At 41.5% G+C, this 22,369-nt stretch overlaps 1 protein-coding gene across 2 annotated transcripts in view; it reads left to right on the top strand.

Annotated features, from left to right (window-relative positions):
* Positions 1-22,369, top strand: part of GRM3 (glutamate metabotropic receptor 3) — a 235,747-nt gene that overhangs the window by 112,072 nt on the left and 101,306 nt on the right. For both annotated transcript variants that reach the window (XM_004263417.3, XM_049714891.1), the window contains exon 2: positions 18,346-18,957. In XM_004263417.3, the coding sequence (XP_004263465.1) occupies positions 18,490-18,957 (468 nt within the window). In that variant the 5' untranslated portion in view covers positions 18,346-18,489. The remainder of the gene's footprint in view (positions 1-18,345; positions 18,958-22,369) is intronic.

Raw genomic sequence — 22,369 nt, 5'->3', positions numbered from 1 at the left:
CTGTTGTTTTGCCTGTCACCCTGTGGTTCACTTCACCTTTTTCAAAAGCTCAGTAGACAGAAGTAGTTGCCTTCCTCAAGACAACATCCTTTTTCTTTTTCCCTACCTGGCACCAGACAGCCTGTGGACACATCTATTATTTTCCTTTTTGCTTTTGTCTTAACCTTTCACTTGTTCACCATTGTTCTCAGAGTAACAGCATGTGGCCAATACACACCTTATGTTTCCTACAGCTAGCTGCCATCCATCCTTGCGACTTAACAATGGAAGACCTCTTTGTCTGCCTTGGCTTACCCGGCTAGTATCCCTGACTCTTTCTTTAACAAACTGTCCCCTCAGGAAGGCACAGCATTGTCTAATGGGAGGAAAATCTCAGCAGGAATTCCAAATCATTTGTGGGAAAGTAACAGGTCTCTATGTAGAAGAAGAAAATATACCGGAAGAATCTAGCAGTGCGTTACATCCACAGAAATAGGCACCACATGCGGACTAGATTTCATCCAGGGCAAGAGCCCTTAACTAAGTGTTCAGTCAAGATCCTAAAATAGGGATCTCCTTACCCCATGGGATTCAGATTCTTCATATGAAAAAATGAGAAGAACAAGGGTCAATGTGGACTATTTCTAAGGCTTTCCAATTGAAACATCTTATCATCTACAAATACTCACACATATTAAAAACAAGAACACGAATAGTGATGCCAAGGATAGTGGCTATTTGGAGGAAGGGGCAGTGGAGCTAGTACATTAAGAGGGATGAGACTTCCCTGGTGGTCCAGTGGTAAAGTATCCACCATCCGGTGCAGGGCACGCGGGTTCGATCCCCCTCAGGGAACTAAGATCCCACATGCCGCGGGGCAACTAAGCCCACATGCCACAACTACTGAGCTTGCACGCCTCAACTAGAGAGCCTGTGTGCCACAAACTACAGAGCCCACATGCCCTGGAGCCCACGAGCCACAGCTAGAGAGAGAAAACCCACACGCCACAACTAGAGAGAAGCCTGGCGCCGCAACAAAGAGCCCACGTGCCACAACGAAAGCTCCCGCATGCCTCAATGAAGATCCCACGTGCGGCAACTAAGACCCGACACGGCCAAAAACATAAAGAAAATAAATAAATAAAATATTTTTTAAAAAGAGGTATACGGTGAAATTTTTCATGGAATTAGGCTACTGTCCTGTTCACTGATTGTCACAGAATCCACTCAAAACCCCATAAAGAACCCTTCTCTCCTTTTGACTCACCCATGTCAAAGATACCTTCATTGTTCTTGACTCTCAACTGTCAAGCCTTCACAGCTCAAAAAATGCATCCCAGGGGAGTATTAGAGGGCAACTTTGTTTCGATCAACATGGAAACAGCATTGAACACACTCAGATGCTAAGGTTCTAGTGAGGGATTTCATATAAAGTCCACGCAACATCAGTAATATTTAAGGAAATCCATATGCTCATTCTTTGTGCAGTTTTAACTAAAGGTGCTATTTCTCGTCAATAAAATCAGAGCTCAGTTTCTAATTCTTACTACACTACAAGTTTCCGACCTAATGAAGAAATAAAGAAGTTTTTGAACAAAATCTGCTTTCCCTGGGTATTCAGTTTTCCTCTGGGTGTCATGTGACATACCATCCTTTGGGTAGCATCTGTGTGTCCCACCGCAGGCCTTATAAAGTGGCGGCCCTCCCACTGTGAAATGGGTCACTGGCAAGCTGTGGAGGGGATGCTTGGCTAGTTCAGCATCTATAGCACTGGGATAATTTTGCAGGAATTGCAGACAGGAATTGCAGTTCAGGGCTTTTGAAATTCCCCAAGGTTATTACTCGATGTGTTTGCTAAACAGTAAGGTGGAAATGGCTTGTGCTATGCCACAAGTTAAAGAAACATCTGGACAGTGGATGGACTTGGCTCCAAAGATGGCCATGGTGAGAAGGCTAGTGGGTGCCAGGTGTAGAAACAAATTCATGTTCAAAGGTCCCCTCCCTAGTTAGGATCATCTCCAAGAGTCACGGCCTAGAGGAAAGGGTCTCCTGAAACTAAACTAGAAGCCGTACAGACTTGAGACAAAATATTTTGAGGCAATAATACTTTAGGAATCTAAGTGAAGCAAACACAAATGCATTCAAAGAAAGAGAAGCACAAGAAAGACACTCAAGCCACTTGAAGGTGTCTTACAGTTCACGCTCTTCTTATCTGTTCCCTGGGATATTTGGACACAATTCTCAAAGGCAGGGAGTAATAAAAGGAAGGCCAAAGAACTGGGAATCAGACAGATCTGTTCTACTGCTCAGTGACCGAGGAGCCCTGAACAAGAGGTGCTGAAGTCTGCCCCTAAACCAGCCTTATTCATCTATTTACAACAGAAATCTTGAGAAGAGTAAATGAGCACAACTTACAAATAAGCTCAAAAAAATGTGAACTACATTTTCCACTCAGGAATGAGGATCTAGTGAAAAAGAAAACTGCGATTTACTGTAAAGTGTGAAAGAAACGAGAAAATGGTCATTCACAGCCAACAAATCATTCTGGCGCACCTGCTACGTGTTGCCTGGCAACACATCATCCATCGCTAGAAAAGACCATACTAACCTACACAGATCTGCTAGCTCTCCTAAGTTTAGCTACGATAACTGGTTTATTCAAAGCTTGCCAGGAAGAGTGTCCAACAGTTTACTTTATGACCAATAGCAGGCTTCTGCAATACAGACTACGACCAAACATGTGACACAAGTTCTGTCTAGAATGCAACTGGGACACATCAAACGATGGAAACCTCGCTAAGTGCCATGCGCTAACCAACTGAATTAACTTGTCCAGACTAGAAAATTATGCTGAGCTAAAAATGCCAACAGAAAGCATCAAATGTTATGTTGGTGTTTCCTAGGAGCTAAAGAAAATGGTCTGTAAAAGAGAAGAGAAAAGAAGTGAATGGGTAAAGTGATTGAAACTGGTGATGCTAACACTAAACTTAGACTGACAGGAGATGTCTGAATCTGTTCAGGTGACCACAGGTAAAGAATACAAGTCTAGAGCAATATGTTGAATAGACTGAAGTGGAGAGAAGAGAGGTGTGTGAAGTCCAACTAGAAGGCAGCTGCGGCAGTCAGAAACGAAGATCGATAGAAGGTTGATGTCATCTAACAGTAGCAACAGAGAAAAGAAAGCCAAGTTTGGAGCTAGTGTGATCAAAACAGCAATCAGGATTTGGTGAAGGCTTGAGCATAGAGAAAATAATGGGTACCTAAAAGATGGGATGAGAAGGATAATTAAAATCAACTTTCCATACAATTATTTGTGACCTTTTTAAATATGAAAGCTCATGGTAACCAAAAACATGGAGCATAAGGAAGATAATAGAAGCAAATGCCTGGAGATATATTCTCAGGACTGCTACTTACTCACATTTTGATCTTGGGCCATGAATTGGTCCCTGTGGGCATCAGTTATGCACTTGTCCGAAATGGCACCAGGCATCACAGAAGGCAGGATGGTCAGACTCAAAGATTAACTGCCTGTGGAAAAGGCAGTGGTACCTGCAGCCCTTGGAACTCCGCCAGGTGATCTGCCCATCGTACCTTGAAATGGTAATCTATCACAACCTGTGTGGGAGAAGCAAACGATTATGGCAATGAGGGCAGGAGTCTCTGGGTCCTCATCAGGTTTGGCACATTGGAGTGCTCTGCCAAAATCCATTTGGTTTACATTCCAAATTTAGCTTTTGATGGTTATCATGGTCTCAAGAAACCGTATTTTTACTGTACTTAGCCAGGATGCTGTCCCACTCATCCTCGTAGCCTTAGAACCTACCAGAGGGCCTAGCATGTAATATGTACAGTAAGTGATTTATTTTAAAATGTTAAACAGAATTTATTGAACACTGGAACATCAGAAAACCAAAGATTAGTTCCCTTTGCTTTTCAGAACTCAAACTATGAAAGCCTCAGTTGCCTCACTTCACAATGCGCCTGAAGTTCAGCTCCTCTCACTGGAGCTCGCTGTTCACCTTTCTGGTTCCGTCCAGCCTGAGCTGTTAAATTGCACGTACCGGGCTTCCCCGGTGGCGCAGTGGTTGAGAGTCCGCCTGCCGAGGCAGGGGACACGGGTTCGTGCCCCAGTCTGGGAAGATCCCACATGCCGCGGAGCGGCTGGGCCCATGAGCCATGGCCGCTGAGCCTGCGCGTCCGGAGCCTGTGCTCCGCAACGGGAGAGGCCACAACAGTGAGAGGCCCGCGTAATGCAAAAAAAAAAAAAAAAAAAATTGCAGGTACCGACTGTCAGATTGCTTATGACTGGTGTATGTGTCAATTACACTCCGATTCCTGGTTTTTGCTTAAATGCAGGAAGGAAAACAAAGTGCCCGGCTTCCTATTATAATGAGAAGATGGACTCTCTCTGCATCGCCCACACTCACTCTCGATAAAGTAAGTCACCTCATTTTCCACCAGGGCCTCTCACCAGGCATTAAGGGATTCTCTCATCAGGGCTGGTGTTGTCAAAAAGCCCACAGCTGTAAGTTTATGTCAGTACCCCTGTGGCCAATTTATCATAAAATCATTTTAAAAAATGAGCAGCCGCGTTCCCCATTCTTATTCACTTTAGCCTTGCTTTCTCTTTTTAAATTTTCACTGAAGTGTAATATACATACACTTCCTCCGTCCTAATTGTGTATCCATCATAATGCTGCAGCTTGATGAATTTTAACAAGCTGAACACTCCCCGTGAAACAAGAACCCAGATCAATAAACAGAAAGTTACCAGCACTCAAGAAGCACTCTCATGCTTCTTCCAGTCATTAACTTCCCACATCCCCAAGAGTGAAATCCATCCTCATCCCCAAGAGTGAAACCCATCCTCACTCCCAACACCAAGCTAGATGACTTTAGCTTGGTTTTGGCTTTTATATAAGCAGATTCATACAATATGCACTCTTTTGCGTCTGGCCATCCCTTTATTGCCTGGGGAAATGGGTCTTTATGTAACAACAGAGCACCAAAATTTCATGCTGGTAACTTGGGCAGTATACAAGGAAAGCAAAGGAAACCCTGAGGCTGTGTTATAGGAAGACTTTGTGTTAAACTTGGCCTTTTTTTTTTTAATTTTTTTTTTTTTTTTTTTTTTTTTTTGCGGTACGCGGGCCTCTCACTGTTGTGGCCTCTCCCGCTGCGGAGCACAGGCTCCGGACACGCAGGCTCAGCGGCCATGGCTCACGGGCCCAGCCGCTCCGCGGCATGTGGGATCTTCCCCGACCGGGGCACGAACCCGTGTCCCCTGCATCGGCAGGCGTACTCTCAACCACTGTGCCGCCAGGGAAGCCCTTGGTCTTTTTTTTAAAACACAGATTAAGGTTGTTAGAACCAATTTAAAAGTTCAAGCTACCCAAGAGACACGTGAGTCCAGCTAGTTGAAAACCTATGACTCGAGCTACAGCTGTGTGTTAGCAGCTCCCCGTATTTGGATGTAGACTAAGACAGAGGGATCAATTCTCCCTGAAAGGCAGGCAGGGACTGGCTACGGGGGCAGAAGGCAGTGCAGACTTGTTGGCACAGGCAGAGTAGTTGCCGTGGAATTTAAAGACACCATTAGTACAGCCACAAGGTCCCAAACCCTCTGTAGCTGAGGCCCCTAATGCTTGTGGGATCATGAAAATTAAGACAGTCTTGCTGGCAGAATCTTAGTAACTATCTGCTCTTGGCATATGAGTCAGTTAACGTCCTAGTCCGGATTGACCCAGAGTAAGAGGTTCCCGGCACCTCCCAATAAAACTCAATATGACAGGAGAGAATCAAGGGAGCGGGGATGAAAACGGGTTTTTCGGAAGAAGCAGAATAAACCAATTGGCTGTGAGCACCCTGCGTCTTTTTCTTAGGTGGTCACTTTCCATCTTCTCCCGGCATTTTCTGGTCCTTAGCGCACATAAACACTGAACAATCTAGAATTCACTGGACATCTTAGAAGTTAGGGCCCACCTTGCATCACTCAGGCAGCCAGCAATTCCCCAAGGTGACAATTCTCCTTAACATCAGCCAGGAGAAAGACAGGATGCCTGAGGATCAGTACTAGGTGGTCTGTTCACTAAAGGAGGAAATAGACTAGGTAGTTAAAGGTATCCAGTCCTGGATCAACCGTAGCTTTGAACTAGAGGTGGTTATGTGGAGAATCCAGAATACCTCCCAAATTCACTGGAGCCGTTGACAAATTATCCTCACTACTATCATTCTAATAGTAGCTAACAATTATTGAGCTAATGTTACATGTTAATTATTTCATTTAGTCCTAAAAACAGCCCCACGAGATAGGTGCTAATTTTGTCTCCATTGTACACATGTGTAAAACGAGGCAGAGAGTGGGCCATATGCTAAGGCCAGGAAGTAGGTTCCGACATTTGCTTGACGACAGAGCCCACATTGTAAAACAGTGGCTTTCAAGCTTTTTCTTTTTTTTTTTACCATGACCCAGAAAGAAATTATTTTACACTGTAATCCAGAACATACACGCATACACACATAAATACACATGAAAAAAGTTTTAGAAAATCATATTCACCCTTACTCCATGCCTTAGATCATTGTTTTGATATGTACTAATATATTTTAAACTTTTCTATTTCCTTTTAAGATGCTCATTACAACTCACTCACATATTTCATGACACATGAATAGCTTGTGATCTGCAGTTAGAAAAACACTGTCTAAAGCATTACGCGGTACTGCTTTCCCAGGCTCTTCTTATTTAATTCTCTAGGAATGGACTTTACAACCGCATGGTTAAATTTACCACCAGTGGTGTGCTGCTAAATGTTTAACAACTAGATCTTTGGGACTTGTGAAGGGACTGGTTATTAACGTTTGCTGATTTCTGCACCGTAAATACTCCCACCGTGGCCAATTTGAAGCTATCAACATGACATCGCCGAACACGGACTGGGGAAGAAATATGGATGGGTGGCTCGTGAGAGCTCATACCAACCAACTAAAGCACACCAATACACTTCCCCAAAATTTCCAGCAAGAACTGAGAAAATAGGTTTTAAAGTCATGTCAGTGACTGGAAGGGTTGGAGATGATTTGTCAATGATAATTAATTGCCTATTTCATGGCAATTAGTCTAAGCCCACAACCCCACAGGGTCTAATATATATATCCAAGTTGTTTCTATTTGAGCATGGGGTTCTTAGCTGTTATAACTTGAAGAATATTAATCAGGCCCTGATACCTCATTGTCTGTACACTGAGGTATCTAAAATTCCATGATTAAAAATGTTTCTCTTTTTTTAAGCCAATGTTTTGGCCCATTTAAAACTCTGACCATTCCTAAATAGGTAACAAAGTAACTTGCATTAATGTGCTAAAAACTGATGGCTTAATGTATCAGATGACTTCATTTGTGATAAGTAAGAGAATTGAGAAAAAGGGAATTCTGATAAGAGTATGAAGGAATGGATGGCTTTGGAGTAGTTGCATTTCTAGGAAAACCCATCATAAATAGGGTAACACAATGGAAACCATCACAAACCCTGGTACCATCTGAGATGCAGGACAGCATCAGGCATCTGTGGAAGGGCATAACTGAGTAGGAGGAAAGTTACAGGATTAAATAAAATAATCTATTTAGAACATTATAGTTTCTGGCACAGAGTAGCTGCTCAATAAATTTTAGTATCTTTAAGGGAGGTTCTATTCAGGAATCATTTAATGAAAAGTGACATAAAACAGATGCCAAACTGACATAAGCAAAGAGGAATTTATCGCACATAACTGGGAAATCTTAGCTGGATTAAACAGCATGTACAATACTGTCAGGTCTCACTATTTCTCCACCTCTTGGCTCTGCATCTCAGACAGGCTCTTGCCTCATGGTGGTATGGTGGCTGCCAGCCGCTCCAGGCTTACATCCATTCCTCTATGTCACTCTGACAGAAAGAGGATGCTTTTCTCCTGGTGGTTCTAGAAAATGTTCTCACATTAACCCTGGTGAGCAATGATTTGGTCACAGGCTCACTCTGGAAGGAACTGCTGTGGTCAGGTACCTATCACACTCTGGTTAGTCATGTGTGTCACAAGCCACCTAGCAAGCTGGGAATGGATTCACCTTGCTTTATGAACATAAGTGTTGGTTCCCAAAGGAAAACCGTGGTATGGTTTCCAGAAAAATTGGAAATGGATGCTGATCCATCAGACTACAAGGACAAATCCAGTTTTGTTCAAGCTGCTAAGAATTCTGTTTAAAACGGAAACATTCCCCAAATTTCCAACACCTTATTCAGCAAGTCAATTCAGGGGTGATACGCAAAAAGTTTAACAACTGGCATCAAGTTAAGAAAATGAACAGCAACCACACCTCTTGGAGCTGGAACCTAAAGACCCGACTCTACCAGAATTGAACACTTTTCTAGCTGGGCCACGAAGGAATTGAGGGAGGCGGTGGGGGAATGAAAGTAGTCAGGGAAGTGGAGGAATAGTCAAAGGGCTTGGTAGCTTGACTATGCACCACCTGGATGAAAGTACTTCAATATTTTAACAACTAGAACAACTATACCAGTGTGTACCACCAGGGCTTCAGCCTTGACTGAACCTATTTGCAGCTATATCATAAAGAAGAACGTGCTGTCAGCTATGACCCATCTTACATTCAGAAGCATCGCCTTTGAATTAAGAGATTGTTCTTTTAGCAGAACTCCAGAAGGGGCAAAAAGGTTTTCCACTAACAAGATCTAGGATAACTACTGGGCATATAACCTGAGAAAACCATACTTCAAAGAGACATGTACCACAATGTTCACTGCAGCTCTATTTACAATAGTCAGGACATAGAAGCAACCTAAGTGTCCATCGACAGATGAACGGATAAAGAGGATGTGGCACATATATACAGTGGAATATTACTCAGCCATAAAAAGAAACAAAATTGAGTTATTTGTAGTGAGGTGGATGGACCTAGAGTCTGTCCTACAGAGTGAAGTAAGTCAGAAAGAGAAAAACAAATACCATATGCTAACATATATATATGGAATCTAAAAAAAACTGGTTCTGAAGAACCTAGGGGCAGGACAGGAATAAAGACACAGACGTAGAGAATGGACTTGAGGACACAGGGAGGGGGAAGGGTAAGCTGGGACGAAGTGAGAGAATGGCATGGACTTATACACACTACCAAATGTAAAATAGATAGCTAGTGGGAAGCAGCCACATAGCACAGGGAGATCAGCTCAGTGCTTTGTGACCACCTAGAGGGGTGGGATAGGGAGGGTGGGAGGGAAACACAAGAGGGGGGTAGATATGGGGATATATGTATATATATAGCTGATTCACTTTGTTATAAAGCAGAAACTAACACACCATTGTAAAGCAATTATACTCCAATAAAGATGTTAAAAAAAAAAAGATCGAGGATAAATGCAAACATATACACACAGGGAGAAGTAAAATCAGACTATAATATAAACCAAATAATATTGGAATTCATCTTTTCTTACCATTTTTTAACTTGTGACAAATATAATTTTCATGAACTCATCGTGACAACACTTCATAGTTAGACTTATTCTTCTACATTAAACCACATATTTACCATTTCTGGTGCTCTTCATTCTTTCCTGTTGATTTGATTTTCCATCTGGTACCATTTCCTCTTCCTTTGAAGTAATCCCTTTAGCATTTCTCTTCTGTAAGTCTGCCGGCAGTGAAATCTCTCAGTTTTAGTTGCCTGGAAAAAAGTTTTTATTTTACCTTCATTCTTGAAGTATATTTGAACTAGAAGTAGAATTCTGGGATACTTAACCAGCTTTTTCCCAGAATTTTAAAGATTCCATTGCATCATGGCCACCATTGTTTCTGATGAAAGTGATCCCTCATTCATATTGCTACCCACTAATTGGGCTGTTCCACGATGTTTTCAAAGTTTTCGCTTTATTTTTGGTTTTATCAATTTGGCAATGATTTGCCTACGTGGGTTTTATTTGTATTTACCCTGCTTAGGGTTTGCTGAGCTTATTGGTTTTATAATCTTACGTTTATCACCAAATTGGGGGAATTTTCAGCCATTATCTCCTCAAGTATTTTTTTCTTCTTCTTCCTCCTCTACTTATGAAACTCAGATTATACCTGTGTTAGACCACTTACTATTCAAAAGAACTCTGAAGCTTTAAATTTTTTTCAGTGTTTTTTCTATTAGGTCAGATTAGATAATTACTTATCATCGATCTTCAAGTTTACTATTTTGCCATCTCTAATCTGTTGTGCTCCCCTACATATACCCAATGAAGTTTTTATTTTAGATATTTACTAGATAATTAAATATTTATTTTGGATATTTACTTTTGTGTTCTAAACTTTCTGCAGCTTTTTTTCATACTTTCAATTCTCTGCTGAGACTCCTCATCTACTCATTCATTTTTTTTTAAGTCTTTGAACAAATTGATCTTTATAATAGACTATTTAAAGTCCTTACCTGCTAAGTTTTGGGACCTTTTTCTAATGAAGGATTTCTCTCTCTACTTCAGGTCCCATTTTCCTGTTTTCTTACATGTCAAGTGATTTTTGATTGTATACTGTGGAATTATATTGCAGGCAGGCTCAAGTATGTCAACTTCCTTTAAGAGTTTTCAGTTTTGCCTTAGCAGGTACTTAAATAACTGTGGATCATTTTAGCTGTGTTAAGTTTAGTTTTATTCTTTGTTAAGGCAGGTGTATTTTGGATGTAGTCCTAGGGCATGCCCCTTATTCCAGAGCTTGATTCTTACTCATGCAGGGTAAACTTTCTGGGAATTTTATTGAAAGTGCAATAATGCCCAGTGTGTTCTCTCTACTCCATCTGGGCTGGAACTCCAATACCTCTCTGTATACATGACCTCTGATATAGATATTTCCCTCTCAACCCTGTTGCAGGAAAATGATCTCTGCCAGGCCTCACTGAATCTCACTCTGTGTATAACCAGCCTAACCCTTGCACAACACAGACCTTAGGCTCACCATTTCCATGTGGCTCTCTGCCCCACAAATTGCAACCACTTCAAAAGCCAAGAATTCTAGTCTCTGCCTCTGGAGGCCGATGAGGCTGGCACTGCACCATGGCAGAAAAGCACTCTCATGCAGCATGTTGGGGAATAGGGTAATCACGGCACTTGCCTTGTGTGATTCTTTTTCTCAAAGATCATAGTTTGCCTTGTATGTTTTGTCCAGCTTTATAGCTATTTTCAGCAGGAGGGCAAATCTAATACCAGATATTATGACATGGCCAGATGCAGAAGCTGGCTACAGATACTCTAAAGAGTTCATTTAGCACCAGGCAAAGATAGTGCTGTTTCAAACATTTTACCATTTACGTACTGAGGAGAATTTGATAGATGGGGGTGAGATTTTTGCGGAAGCATGTGTGATATGCATTCTCTTTTGTAAGACCTGATTGGAAAATAATTATTAAAGTCTTCTTAAATCCTAATTCTGTATTTACTTTTACTACTATCTTGAGTAATTTGCCCTACTTTCTCTCTCTCTCTACTCAGGAAGCAATAAGAGTTAATTCATTGTGCAAAACACTTTGACATTATTCAAGAGGAAGGACAGTATACACACAGGACATGACTAATAATACCCACTTGATGGATCATATTGTTAATAGGTAAAAATGTTCTCCTGTGAATAATATTCCTCCATTTCTTCCCCTTCACTATTTTGTCCAGAGCTAGAAGGAAAGCTTTTGACAAACTCAGTTTCTGCACTCTCTGTTCACACTGACAAACCTGTAACTTCTAGTAGACCTGGCAGCTTCTAAGAGGAAAAGGACAAAGGTGCACTGCAGGGGCTTTGGGGAGGCTCCAATTCCAAGGCTGGTAATGGGGTTAGGAAACTTGAGGATGAAAAAACAACTGAAATAGCAACACACACACACACATGCACGCACACACACAGGAAAATAATCCACCCTTTGATATTTACAAAAATAAAGATTGACTTTGAAGGGAAATAAATGAATCTTTAATATAATATATATTGAATGACCAACCCAAGTTAATATTATCGTTTAAGTAAATTACCAGCAATTACCCTAAGGACCAAAGTTTAGCATAACTGTCAACGTTTTCCTACCTCATAAAGACACTTCCCTCTAAATTCAGAAGATAAAGGAAATTGGAGACCTGATATTTTGTGAGGTGGGGAGGGTTGTCCAAGACCATTTAGTGAAGTGGGCATGTCTCCTTTTGGCAGCATCAGCATCGCTTTCTGGCTCCATCATCCCAGTGGGTAGTGTCCCCCTCTTCACTGTAGTCACATAGGGTTCCTGGGCTTCTTTTATCTTCTCTATGAATGAAACAGGCTCACAGGAAAGGGTCTGATCAATTTGTTCCCAGTTCTCGACTTAAGTTTTTGGTTATTTGAAATCTTTTATTTATGGTGGGATTTCAAGCTTCCTCAAACTAGAGAAACTTGAGAGAAAGCAGAACTATCCTCCCTAACTTCAAATCTTAATACATAGGCCTGGCCTCCACTCTTCTGCCTTGTCATTCATACTTTCATGGAACATAACCTGTTGGTTGGTATGCTCTTTTCCATTCCTCCTAATCTCTCTCAGAGGGACAATGCATTTCCTAATCTTTCTAATTTCTCCAAGTGCTCTCAACTTTTCCAATTTTACTTTATTTTTTCCTAAAAAATCAGCAATTTAAAGGAAAGACCAGTGCTATTGAGGCCAAATTTCTCTAGGGCCAAAGTTGAATCTTGACCTATGATAGCATCATTTTGAACAAAAATAAAACGGATCTTTTCAGCTATCTTCTTTATTCTCTGAATGGAATTTCCAAATCATTTTGCCAGTCTTCTGATCAATCTCTCAAAAACTTAGATGCTATTTAGAATTTATCATTTGGCAATAATGTACGTTAGTTGCTGTGGAAAATACAACATTGTCTGAGGCATTGACCTTGATATCCAGTAGCTTACAATCTACTGAGGAAAGAAGAACAAATTCCAATTGTTAGATTTCAATTTTAAATAACTATGTAAATAAATAGAAAATAAAATATGATCATCATAATAAACATAGCACAAACTATAAGGAAATTAAGCAAATGGAATTAGGCCACCTTACAGCTGAAGTAATACAGAAGGCTTACAAGGAATAGAAATTTTAAGCTAGATCTGCTAAGAATGATTGCATATTAAGTAGTCAGTTTCTCATAATAATTTCTTAAACGAAGTAGAATGGTTCAGTGATACATCCTGCTATTAAAAACACCAGTATGGCTACAGCCTCTGTTTACCCATTTGAAAATGGTAGTCTAAGAACTAAGGCCATGTCTCTTGTTGCCTACAATTCTGGCAGCTGAAAACTCTATAATCAAACATATAGCCAAATTGTACATGCTAGCACTAACCCTAAATTTTCTCCAGATCAGTTGGTTGTGCAGGCTTTGAGCACACTCAGAAGCCTTTCAGCAACTCAAGGGCTTATTTCTAGGAAAGAGTAAGAGTGGTTCTGGCATTAGATCACCCCTGGATAAACTACTTATTCATTGAGTCAAACTGGATTGCATTTCCCACACTAAGTCCCTGGGCGAAGTCAAGAGAGGAAGGAAAATATGTATTAGCCTACGCAGAATTCAGAAATGCTTCCTGCCCACATCTTTCAGGGGTTATATTCACAGCAAACCCCTAAGATTCTATTAATGCACCAATTAATAAAACACTAGTGAGCAGGTTGCCTACAGAGTGGGCTACACATGCTTGTTTATGGTGGACGCATCACTCATCGTCCCTGAATGGAGAACTTTCAAGTGCAGAGCTGCGTATGAAGGTGGCTGCAGGAGGGAGTCTGTTTATCTGGGGAATGTGCTGCTGGCTGATTTATAATGAAAGGAACCTGAAAAGAAGTAGTGGATGCCCTTTCCCACAATCCGATAAACTGTTACACAGAGATAAACAGTTGCCTTGAATTAAGCGTGTTTGTCTGTTTTTCAATGTTAAGTTTTAATTTCCTGTTCGTTCAGTTTCTTAGGGCTTCATTTTAAATAACGCTAAGTAATTTTAAATTATGCATGCCCCTACAGTCTTAATCATTTCAAATTCTGCTTTAAGGAAAAGGTAAATAAGAAAATATTAAGACTGTATTTAAACATTACTGTAACTGATTTTTAATTGGTAATTCTCTAAGACTGCGTTAAGTGCTACTTAAAGACGCCCTGTCAGAGAACTTAAGGAAAACTATTTTACATGACGTTGTTAGTCAACTTGTTTTTAAGTTCTGTATATCTAATTTTTAAACGTACATAATATATGTAATATGTCATGAATTGCTTTTTGAATCAAGCACTTAACAATTACCATGTTAAAGGTAATTGTAAACTTATTGTGAAGATTTTCACACATGGTGGAGACAGTTGGAAGAAACAGAGATGAGTACGTTTCCATCACTCTCTGTATAAAAATATCCAAACGTTTAAATTATTTGACAGCAGGCATAATGTTCATTTGTTTACAATTAAAGTTTCTATCCTACGTATCCAGCTCATGGCCCAGCACACACAAAGTAGGTGTTCAATAAATATTTGATGAGTGAATGCGTCTCTGAAGCTCTGAAATAGGAAAATAGGCATGTTCCTTATTTAGTGTTCTCCCGACCGAAAACTGAAGTAAATGTAGGTCAACTTGAGGCCACATTTTTCTTCGCTTCTTACAGACCCGCCTCAGCTACAACTTTCAAATTCAAAGGCAGCATTCTCTCCTGCATGTATAAAAAGTACTACCTGCTGGCAATCCTACCATCAAAGTGCATAATAGGGGAAGATCATTTGTGATGATTGGCGGGTAATAAAATAAAACAACTGATTTCTGTACTTTAATTCCCACTTGCTATGCCACAAATAAAATAGTAAAGAGTCATTTGCAAACAGCATTATCATGGACCTGTGGATTCCTTCAAGAAATATTTATTGAATATCTTCTGGATTGCAGATACTATGCCAGGCCCTGGATACACAAAGATAAATAAAACACAGCCTCTACTTGTGAAACAGATATAGACTGACACATACTACTACTTTCAGCATAATGGGATGTTTCATTTGAAGTCTTCTTTGGCTAAGAGCATCCTCTTAAGCGAGAATTAAGCTTTCCATAGACTACACGGTCATCTTTACTCTTTGTGTAGTCAAACTTCCTTCATACTCAAGAGATAGCTACATTTTTTATAGATAGATGGTTAAGACTATGTTGATGACCTTCTTTTAATTAACTATTCTCTTTTATTAGGCACATAAAACAATTATTTTATGAGGCAATTTCAGCTTCTTTATCATTAGTGATAATGATCGCAGTGTCTTTTACCTTCCATGGCAGTTTTGCTTCAAAGGGAATTGCACCTAAAAATCAAAGAGAGGGCTTCCCTGGTGGCGCAGTGGTTGAGAGTCCGCCTGCCGATGCAGGGGACACGGGTTCGTGCCCCGGTCCGGGAAGATCCCACATGCCGTGGAGCGGCTGGGCCAGTGAGCTATGGCCGCTGAGCCTGCGCGTCCGGAGCCTGTGCTCTGCAACGGGAGAGGCCACAACAGTGAGAGGCCCGGGTACGGCAAAAAAAAAAAAAAAAAAAATCAAAGAGAGACCAGAAACTGATATGAAACCAACAAAAAAAATTCTACTACAGTATCAACCTCTTTAAAAATTATTATTATTAGATTTTCTGGTGCCCTGTGGCAGATATCCCAGAGAGGCTCTAGGTTAACACCGAGCATTCCAATCACTGCCTCTCCGAGTGCTGAGGTTCACGCCTAAATAAACAAAACCAAACCCGATGACTTGTGTGTGTCAAGAAAACAGCCCTTCACTTGCCCCATGAAAAACGAACAGAAAGCATGTGGAAAGCCAGGTTTGAAAGGGCACTGCTAACAGGAGAAGGGAGAAATGTCAAAAATGTTGAAGTAAACACTGAACTAGTTCCTGCCTGTATATTTTTGCTGAGTTTTGTTTTTTCCTTCAAACCTTACAAATCCTAAAAGTTGTGCCATTTCATTTATCCCTAATGAGCAGACAAGGAAACAAATAGCAACTGTAATCACAAAACATTTCTTGAATTAGCTACAGCAGGAATATTAAGCAGGAAGTAAACAATCTGACTGGGGAAGGAAGGTAGGAAAAAACTCTTGGCCTTTCCCGGTACTGACTGTAAGGTCTTAGATGCTAAGTGGGCGCTTACCAGACAAATGGTGTAGAAGGGCATTCCCAGGAAGTCGATGGGCACGGTGAACAGAAAGACTGGAGAGCTTGCCAGGTTCAAGATCACGGAGCATGCCAAGACCAAGCCCATCCTTCAACCTAGAGGCAAGGGGAAGTCAGTATAGATTTACAGGAAATGGGCACTGTGAACAGCAATTAAGATTATACATCAGATAGAGCACTTCCTCCAATGGAGCACCATTCAGATCGCTAACATTTCCTAGTACACCTGAGAGCACACCAGTGGTGTGCCTTTCAGGCATCCTGATTGAGCCGGGGAGCAGCCAGGAGAGACCCCCCCCCTCCCTCCATAACACCTCACCAATACACAGTCATGCACAGAAGTGGGAGAGCAGACAGGCACACATGACCACACACACAAGAGCATGCAACTGTGCCCTGTCAGGAGACCGCTCCAGGAGTCCCTGCGCTACCGTCTCTCACCTGACTCTGAATGGAATAAGCTTACATCACCTAGGGGCCAAGGGGATGGTCAAAGAGAGTGACTGTGCTGACCGATGTTTGCTCTACTGCCAGGGAGCCGGGTGTCAAGAGTACAACACTAGGTCCATTGGTTCCTGTGCGCATGCGACCAGACAGCTCTGCACCAGCATTTTAGAAAGTTCCCTGGAAAGACCCCAGGGGAAAAAACACGATCCCCCCGGAGGGCTTTGCCTGACTCCTAAAAGATGCACATGTTCGAGCCTATCATGTAAAAAGAAGCTTGATTTATGAAACTGTCCTGAGCTCCAACGTCCTGTGCAAACCCCAGAACTCATGCTTACCATGCTCCCTGAAATGTGAGGCCCATGTCAGGAGCTGCCTAACCCCAGCTGGAAGAGACAGCCCCCAGGCATCGCACCTTCTCCATCACTGATGTTACAACTATGTTACAGGTTATGCAGTAACAAATTTTAGAATTTTGCACTCGAGGAAGGTTATCTTTCCCTAACTCACAAAACGGTGCTTTGGGGGCTGGCATCAGCTCCCTAGGAATCTATTGCTATGGTCCTGCTAGAGATAACGAGAGCCTGGCTTTGTGGGTAAAAAAAAAAAACAAAAAAGAAGATGGCTTTGAAAGATGTTCAGCAGGTACACTCTACAGAACTTTGTGGATGATGGGAAGAAAACAGGAAAGGTGGAAATGGGAAGGGCTCTTCTGTTCAGGTTTCTAGCTCGAGAGCCTGGGTACAGAGAAGAACCATTCACAGAGATAAGGGGGAGTTTATAACAGGTAGACCCTGAGGGGTCAGAGGGATGTGTCCCTTGAGCTGTTTAGCAGGCAATTAACCTAGGAATCAGTTAAGTGGTTGTTGAAACTGTGAACGCTAATTAAAGTAGCCCAGGACTGCGGTGGGGCGGGGAATCTGAGATGTAGTCAGACATGCAGCATGAGAACAGAAGCCTAGGAAGTCGGAACACGGAGAGAAGAGTTAAGATTTCAATTAAGGTCAAGTCAAATGAGGATTACAAAGGGTTAAAGGAATTAGAAACTAGGAGATCAGCAGTCGCTTTCTCCAAAACCATTTTGTTAGAACAGTGGGGGCAGAACCTTGGCTGCGGTGACTGAGAGCATCTGGGGTGACAGCAAGTGGGGACAATACTGCGGACAATCCTTGTGAAGACGTCAGCTATGAAGGGAGGACAGGGCTGTGGCAGCAGAGATGCAGACAGAGGGACAGAGTTACCATTGTGTTCTGTTTTATTTCCAAATGGAAAGGGAAGAGTGGGTAAGAAGGAGTTGTTTACAGTTGAAAGACAAGGAATAAAGACTCATAACCAAGTTGCTGCCCTACCAATAGCAAAGTAAATGACTCAGAAGAGGGAGTGAAGTGAACTTAGCAGTAGAAAACCCAGGGTCAGAACACTAACTCCCTCCTAAGTACACATTGTCAGGTCACTTTATCTCATTAGTCCTCAGTGCCCATTTCTGGGAGGTGGGACCACTAAGAGCTACATCACAGTGTGTTGTAAGGACTGGGCGAGAATACTTGCTGGGAGCGTGCCTGGTGCAATGGTCCATATGTGTTTAGCAGATGGTAATTTGAGTCATTATCCCGCCAAAGGTCTGAATGGAGACCATCAATGTAATCACTGTTGCTTTCTTTACCGTTGTTGTTCATTTAATTTTTATCATCTCTTTAGGAACTTGCTGACAGCCTCTGCTAGCCTGTTCCTCGCTTATATGAAGGACAGAACAGAGATCCAGTTTGGAAATGAGAGAGGAGGACTAACGCGCAGCATTGGTTCCATCCACTGATATCTCCCAGAGGTACAGATACGGGATTCATGAAGATGTTGACAAGACTCCAAGTTCTTACCTTAGCTTTGTTTTCAAAGGGACTTTTCCTTTCTTTAGGGGACCATAACTTTCTGAGGAGGGAGATTAAAATAGAAGGTGACCTCGTTTTAGGGGGCCTATTTCCTATTAAAGAAAAAGGCACTGGAACTGAAGAATGTGGGCGAATCAATGAAGATCGAGGGATCCAACGCCTGGAAGCCATGTTGTTTGCTATTGATGAAATTAACAAAGACAATTACTTGCTCCCAGGAGTGAAGCTGGGGGTTCACATTTTGGATACATGCTCGAGGGATACCTACGCATTAGAGCAATCACTGGAATTTGTCAGGGCTTCTTTGACTAAAGTGGATGAAGCCGAGTATATGTGTCCTGATGGATCCTATGCCATTCAAGAAAATATCCCACTGTTCATTGCAGGGGTCATTGGCGGCTCTTACAGCAGTGTTTCCATACAGGTAAGATTGGCAGTGCTGCTGGTAAAACACTGTACCTCTTTGGCTTTATGTCTTGGGAGAACAAGAGGAGAATATCCTAAGAGCTTCATCAATGGATGATATTAGCCATGCAATTGTTCATTGCTATGGGTCTCTGATAATATAGGTTTGCAGACAGAACAGTACTTTAGCAATGAAAATTGTTTAGAGATATATCAGGTAGCTACTGTAGCATAAAAAGCTACCCCAAAATTCAGGGACTTAAAACAACAATTACTGCTTATTATAGTTTATAAGTCTGAAGACTGGCTGGAGTGAGATGATGAAGGCTAATAGGTTCAGCTGCAGGTGGCTCTGCTCCCAGTTTGTCCCTTATCCTCCACCTGGAATCAGTGAGCTAGCCCGGGCATGTTTTTCTCAGAGTGATGACAGAGATGCAAGAGAATGCAAATTTAACTGTACGGTACAGGCCCCTCCCAAGCTTCTGCATGCCTCACAGCTGTGAACATCTCTCCAGGCAGAGCAACTCACAAGGCTCTGCCCAGAATCAAGGAGCAGGGAAATATGTGCTTACCCACAATACACGTGCCGCTAAGTTACATCACAAAGGATGTGGATACACGGCAGAGTCATGACTGGAAGTCATCAATACAATCAAACACAGGAAAGTACAAAATCACTGAGCTTTATATTTTTCCACACTAATTTTTCCCCAAGCATTGTTTTAGTCAGAGATAAATTATAAACAATTTCTCGTGGTATAAACCTGAAAATGTATGCACAGAAGCCAGATAATTACTACCAAAGGAGAAAAAAACAGGGAACAATTTAGCACACAACTTAAACTAGATAAAAAGTTGATAATTGGTTCTCATCATTTTGTTAGGGAAAGAAGGAACGTCTTAGTCAAACTCTTGCAATGCTCACAGGGTCACAGAATTAGAGGTGGAAAACTTCCCAAGACCCAGAAATATTGGTTTCAGGAAAACTCCCATTGGTAGGTAGCACATGAATTAGAACTCAGATAGATCTTTTGTGCCTTTGGGCTCTTTCAACTGTCCTATGTGATTTCTATATGTCACTTCAATATTTTCCTGGTGAATGTGGCAGTAATAAAAGTCCATAAGATAAGAGTCACATATTGAATACTTTGCCTCCTACCAAATGACTATAATCAAAGCCCCAAGCGCTAAAGGAAGTCATAATACACACACGTTGTCTGTTTCTGTCGTCAACCACTTAAATTGGTTCTATTTGCACTGGAGTAACCTTATTTCTATATCAGAGGTTCATGGCATTTAAAATTATACCTGCAATTCTGTGCTGTTCTAAATGACTACTGCAAATTTCTTTCCTTCTACAGTGTACACACTCGTATTATGAGTAATTAGGATAATTGGGTTTTCATAAACACCCTTTGACTTCATTAGATGGATAGAAAATACTGCACATCTCAAAGCATATCACGTTAATTTTGCAACTGTTTCTGTACTTGGATCAGGTAAGATGGAACTTGCTATGTAAGAAGAGAGAACTAAAATAGTGCATATCTGTCATACTTCAATAATACTTTCACCAGATGAGGGCCAAACATTTTATAAATATTTATAGTATACTCAATATTACCACTAGTAAAGAATTACAAGTATGTTTGTCTGACCTTAGTTTCTCCCAATGCAGTAAATAGCACTCCACAGCAGATGTGTAAATATCTATTTATCCAAAATAATTAACAAACTATGCTAATATAGTTTTAATCTAATTTTACTTTTTTATTACCTATAAACTCCTCAAAAGAGGTCAGGTTATCTTAAAAAAAAATGTAGGTTGTTAAAACCCTGCACTTGTTCACAAGGGAAAAAGCCACTTCTTAATCATCACAGGACCTGGCTTATTATTTCACTTATCTGGTCCATATCACTATAAAGTCACAAATGCTGATATGGTTTTTGTCTCCACAATATAAATAAAGAAACAAAAACTATCATGCTATACGGAAAAGGTTTTGGCATCAGCAAGACTGGGGTTTGAATTCCAGCCCCAGCACTTACTAGCTTACCTGTAAAATAAGGAAAAACCATCCACTTTAAGAAGTTGTCGAAAGGATACACTGAGAGAATCCGTGGGAAATGCCTTACCAAAAAACTAACAGATTCGATAAACAGTAACTATTATGGCCCTAAAATCATAGGAAAAAGCAGCGGAAGAGCCACATCTAACAACAGCTCCGTGGCCAAGCAGCCCCATGAAATCGTTGCTGATTCCCCATGGGCTTCATCCATCAGTTAATCTGTATAAAGCTCCTTGTGTATGTATGTCCTGCCCTGTTGCAGAGGTTAGAGAGACCCCTGAAGTCATAGAGAACACAGCCTTGACCTCGAGGAATGTGAATTCTGGCTGTGGGTACAGTACTATCATGAAATAACAGTGACTACTATTCACAATACATTCATGGGGTTCACAAAGTAAGAAACGACCTTTAGGAAGGTTTTGAGGATGACTGAGAGAATGAAAGTTGCACTAGAGGAAAGCTAATTGAACCACAGTGTGAATGAAAGGCTGGATCTGAGGAAACCCATCAGAAAGATATGGCAGATGTCTGTGTGCAAGAGGACAAAGACCTTGACAGGAGTAAGGGGATGAGCTAGAGAAGAAAGGAGAGAGAGGGCTTCACTCCCCGCTCCATTGTCCTCAGGCGCTCAGGCTCTGATTAGACCTCACGCTGGTCCCCTCGGCCAAAGTAAGCAGGGAGGTGGAGCCATCTGTCTACACACTGATCTCCAGGCAGCCTTCCAAGGAACCCTTCGCCACAGGGCCTTGCTTCCAGCTAAGCACCATGAACGAAGGGGTCTTAGGGGCTCTTATATAGCTGAGAATTTGAGTGTTATCCTTATGAAACACATGTCTTTTAAAAAGAATCCTAAAAAAAAAAGAATAGTCAACCACAATCCAAAGCAATAGATTCCTAACGGTGATTTTAAGACACTCTTGTACACAAGTGAGAGATATTTTCAAAGAGAGGATTTTTCTGGGGGCCCCTCACACTCACGTACTTTTGTTCCTGGACTGATTCTGATCCTCTGCCCTGGTGTCTGGTAACCGTGGTGACAGTGTACAGCTGGTAGCCGCAAAGATCCACGCCCATCGGTCACCTCTGCCATCCATTTTCAACTGCTCTGGACTTCCTAAATATTTACTGGAAAACGCCTGTGCTTGAACTAAGCTGGGGGAAGAAAAGAGAGTTAAACTGTAGAAAAAATCTACTAGTACGAAATCCACCACACAATTTCAAAGATTCCGCTCATCTAATTGTCGCATCAAGTCCCAAAGCACAGCACAGAGTTTTCAGTCACAAAATTGTCTCTTGAGAGACAGAATGATCAAGAATGATCAAATCTGTGCATCTTCTCTTTTGTGGTTGGCTCAGTTTAGA

Source organism: Orcinus orca, chromosome 9 (genome assembly GCF_937001465.1).
Source record: "Orcinus orca chromosome 9, mOrcOrc1.1, whole genome shotgun sequence".
Classification (NCBI taxonomy): domain Eukaryota; kingdom Metazoa; phylum Chordata; class Mammalia; order Artiodactyla; family Delphinidae; genus Orcinus; species Orcinus orca.
The sequence above is the reverse complement of the archived record's forward strand: the minus strand, read 5'-3'. Positions and strand labels throughout refer to the sequence as shown.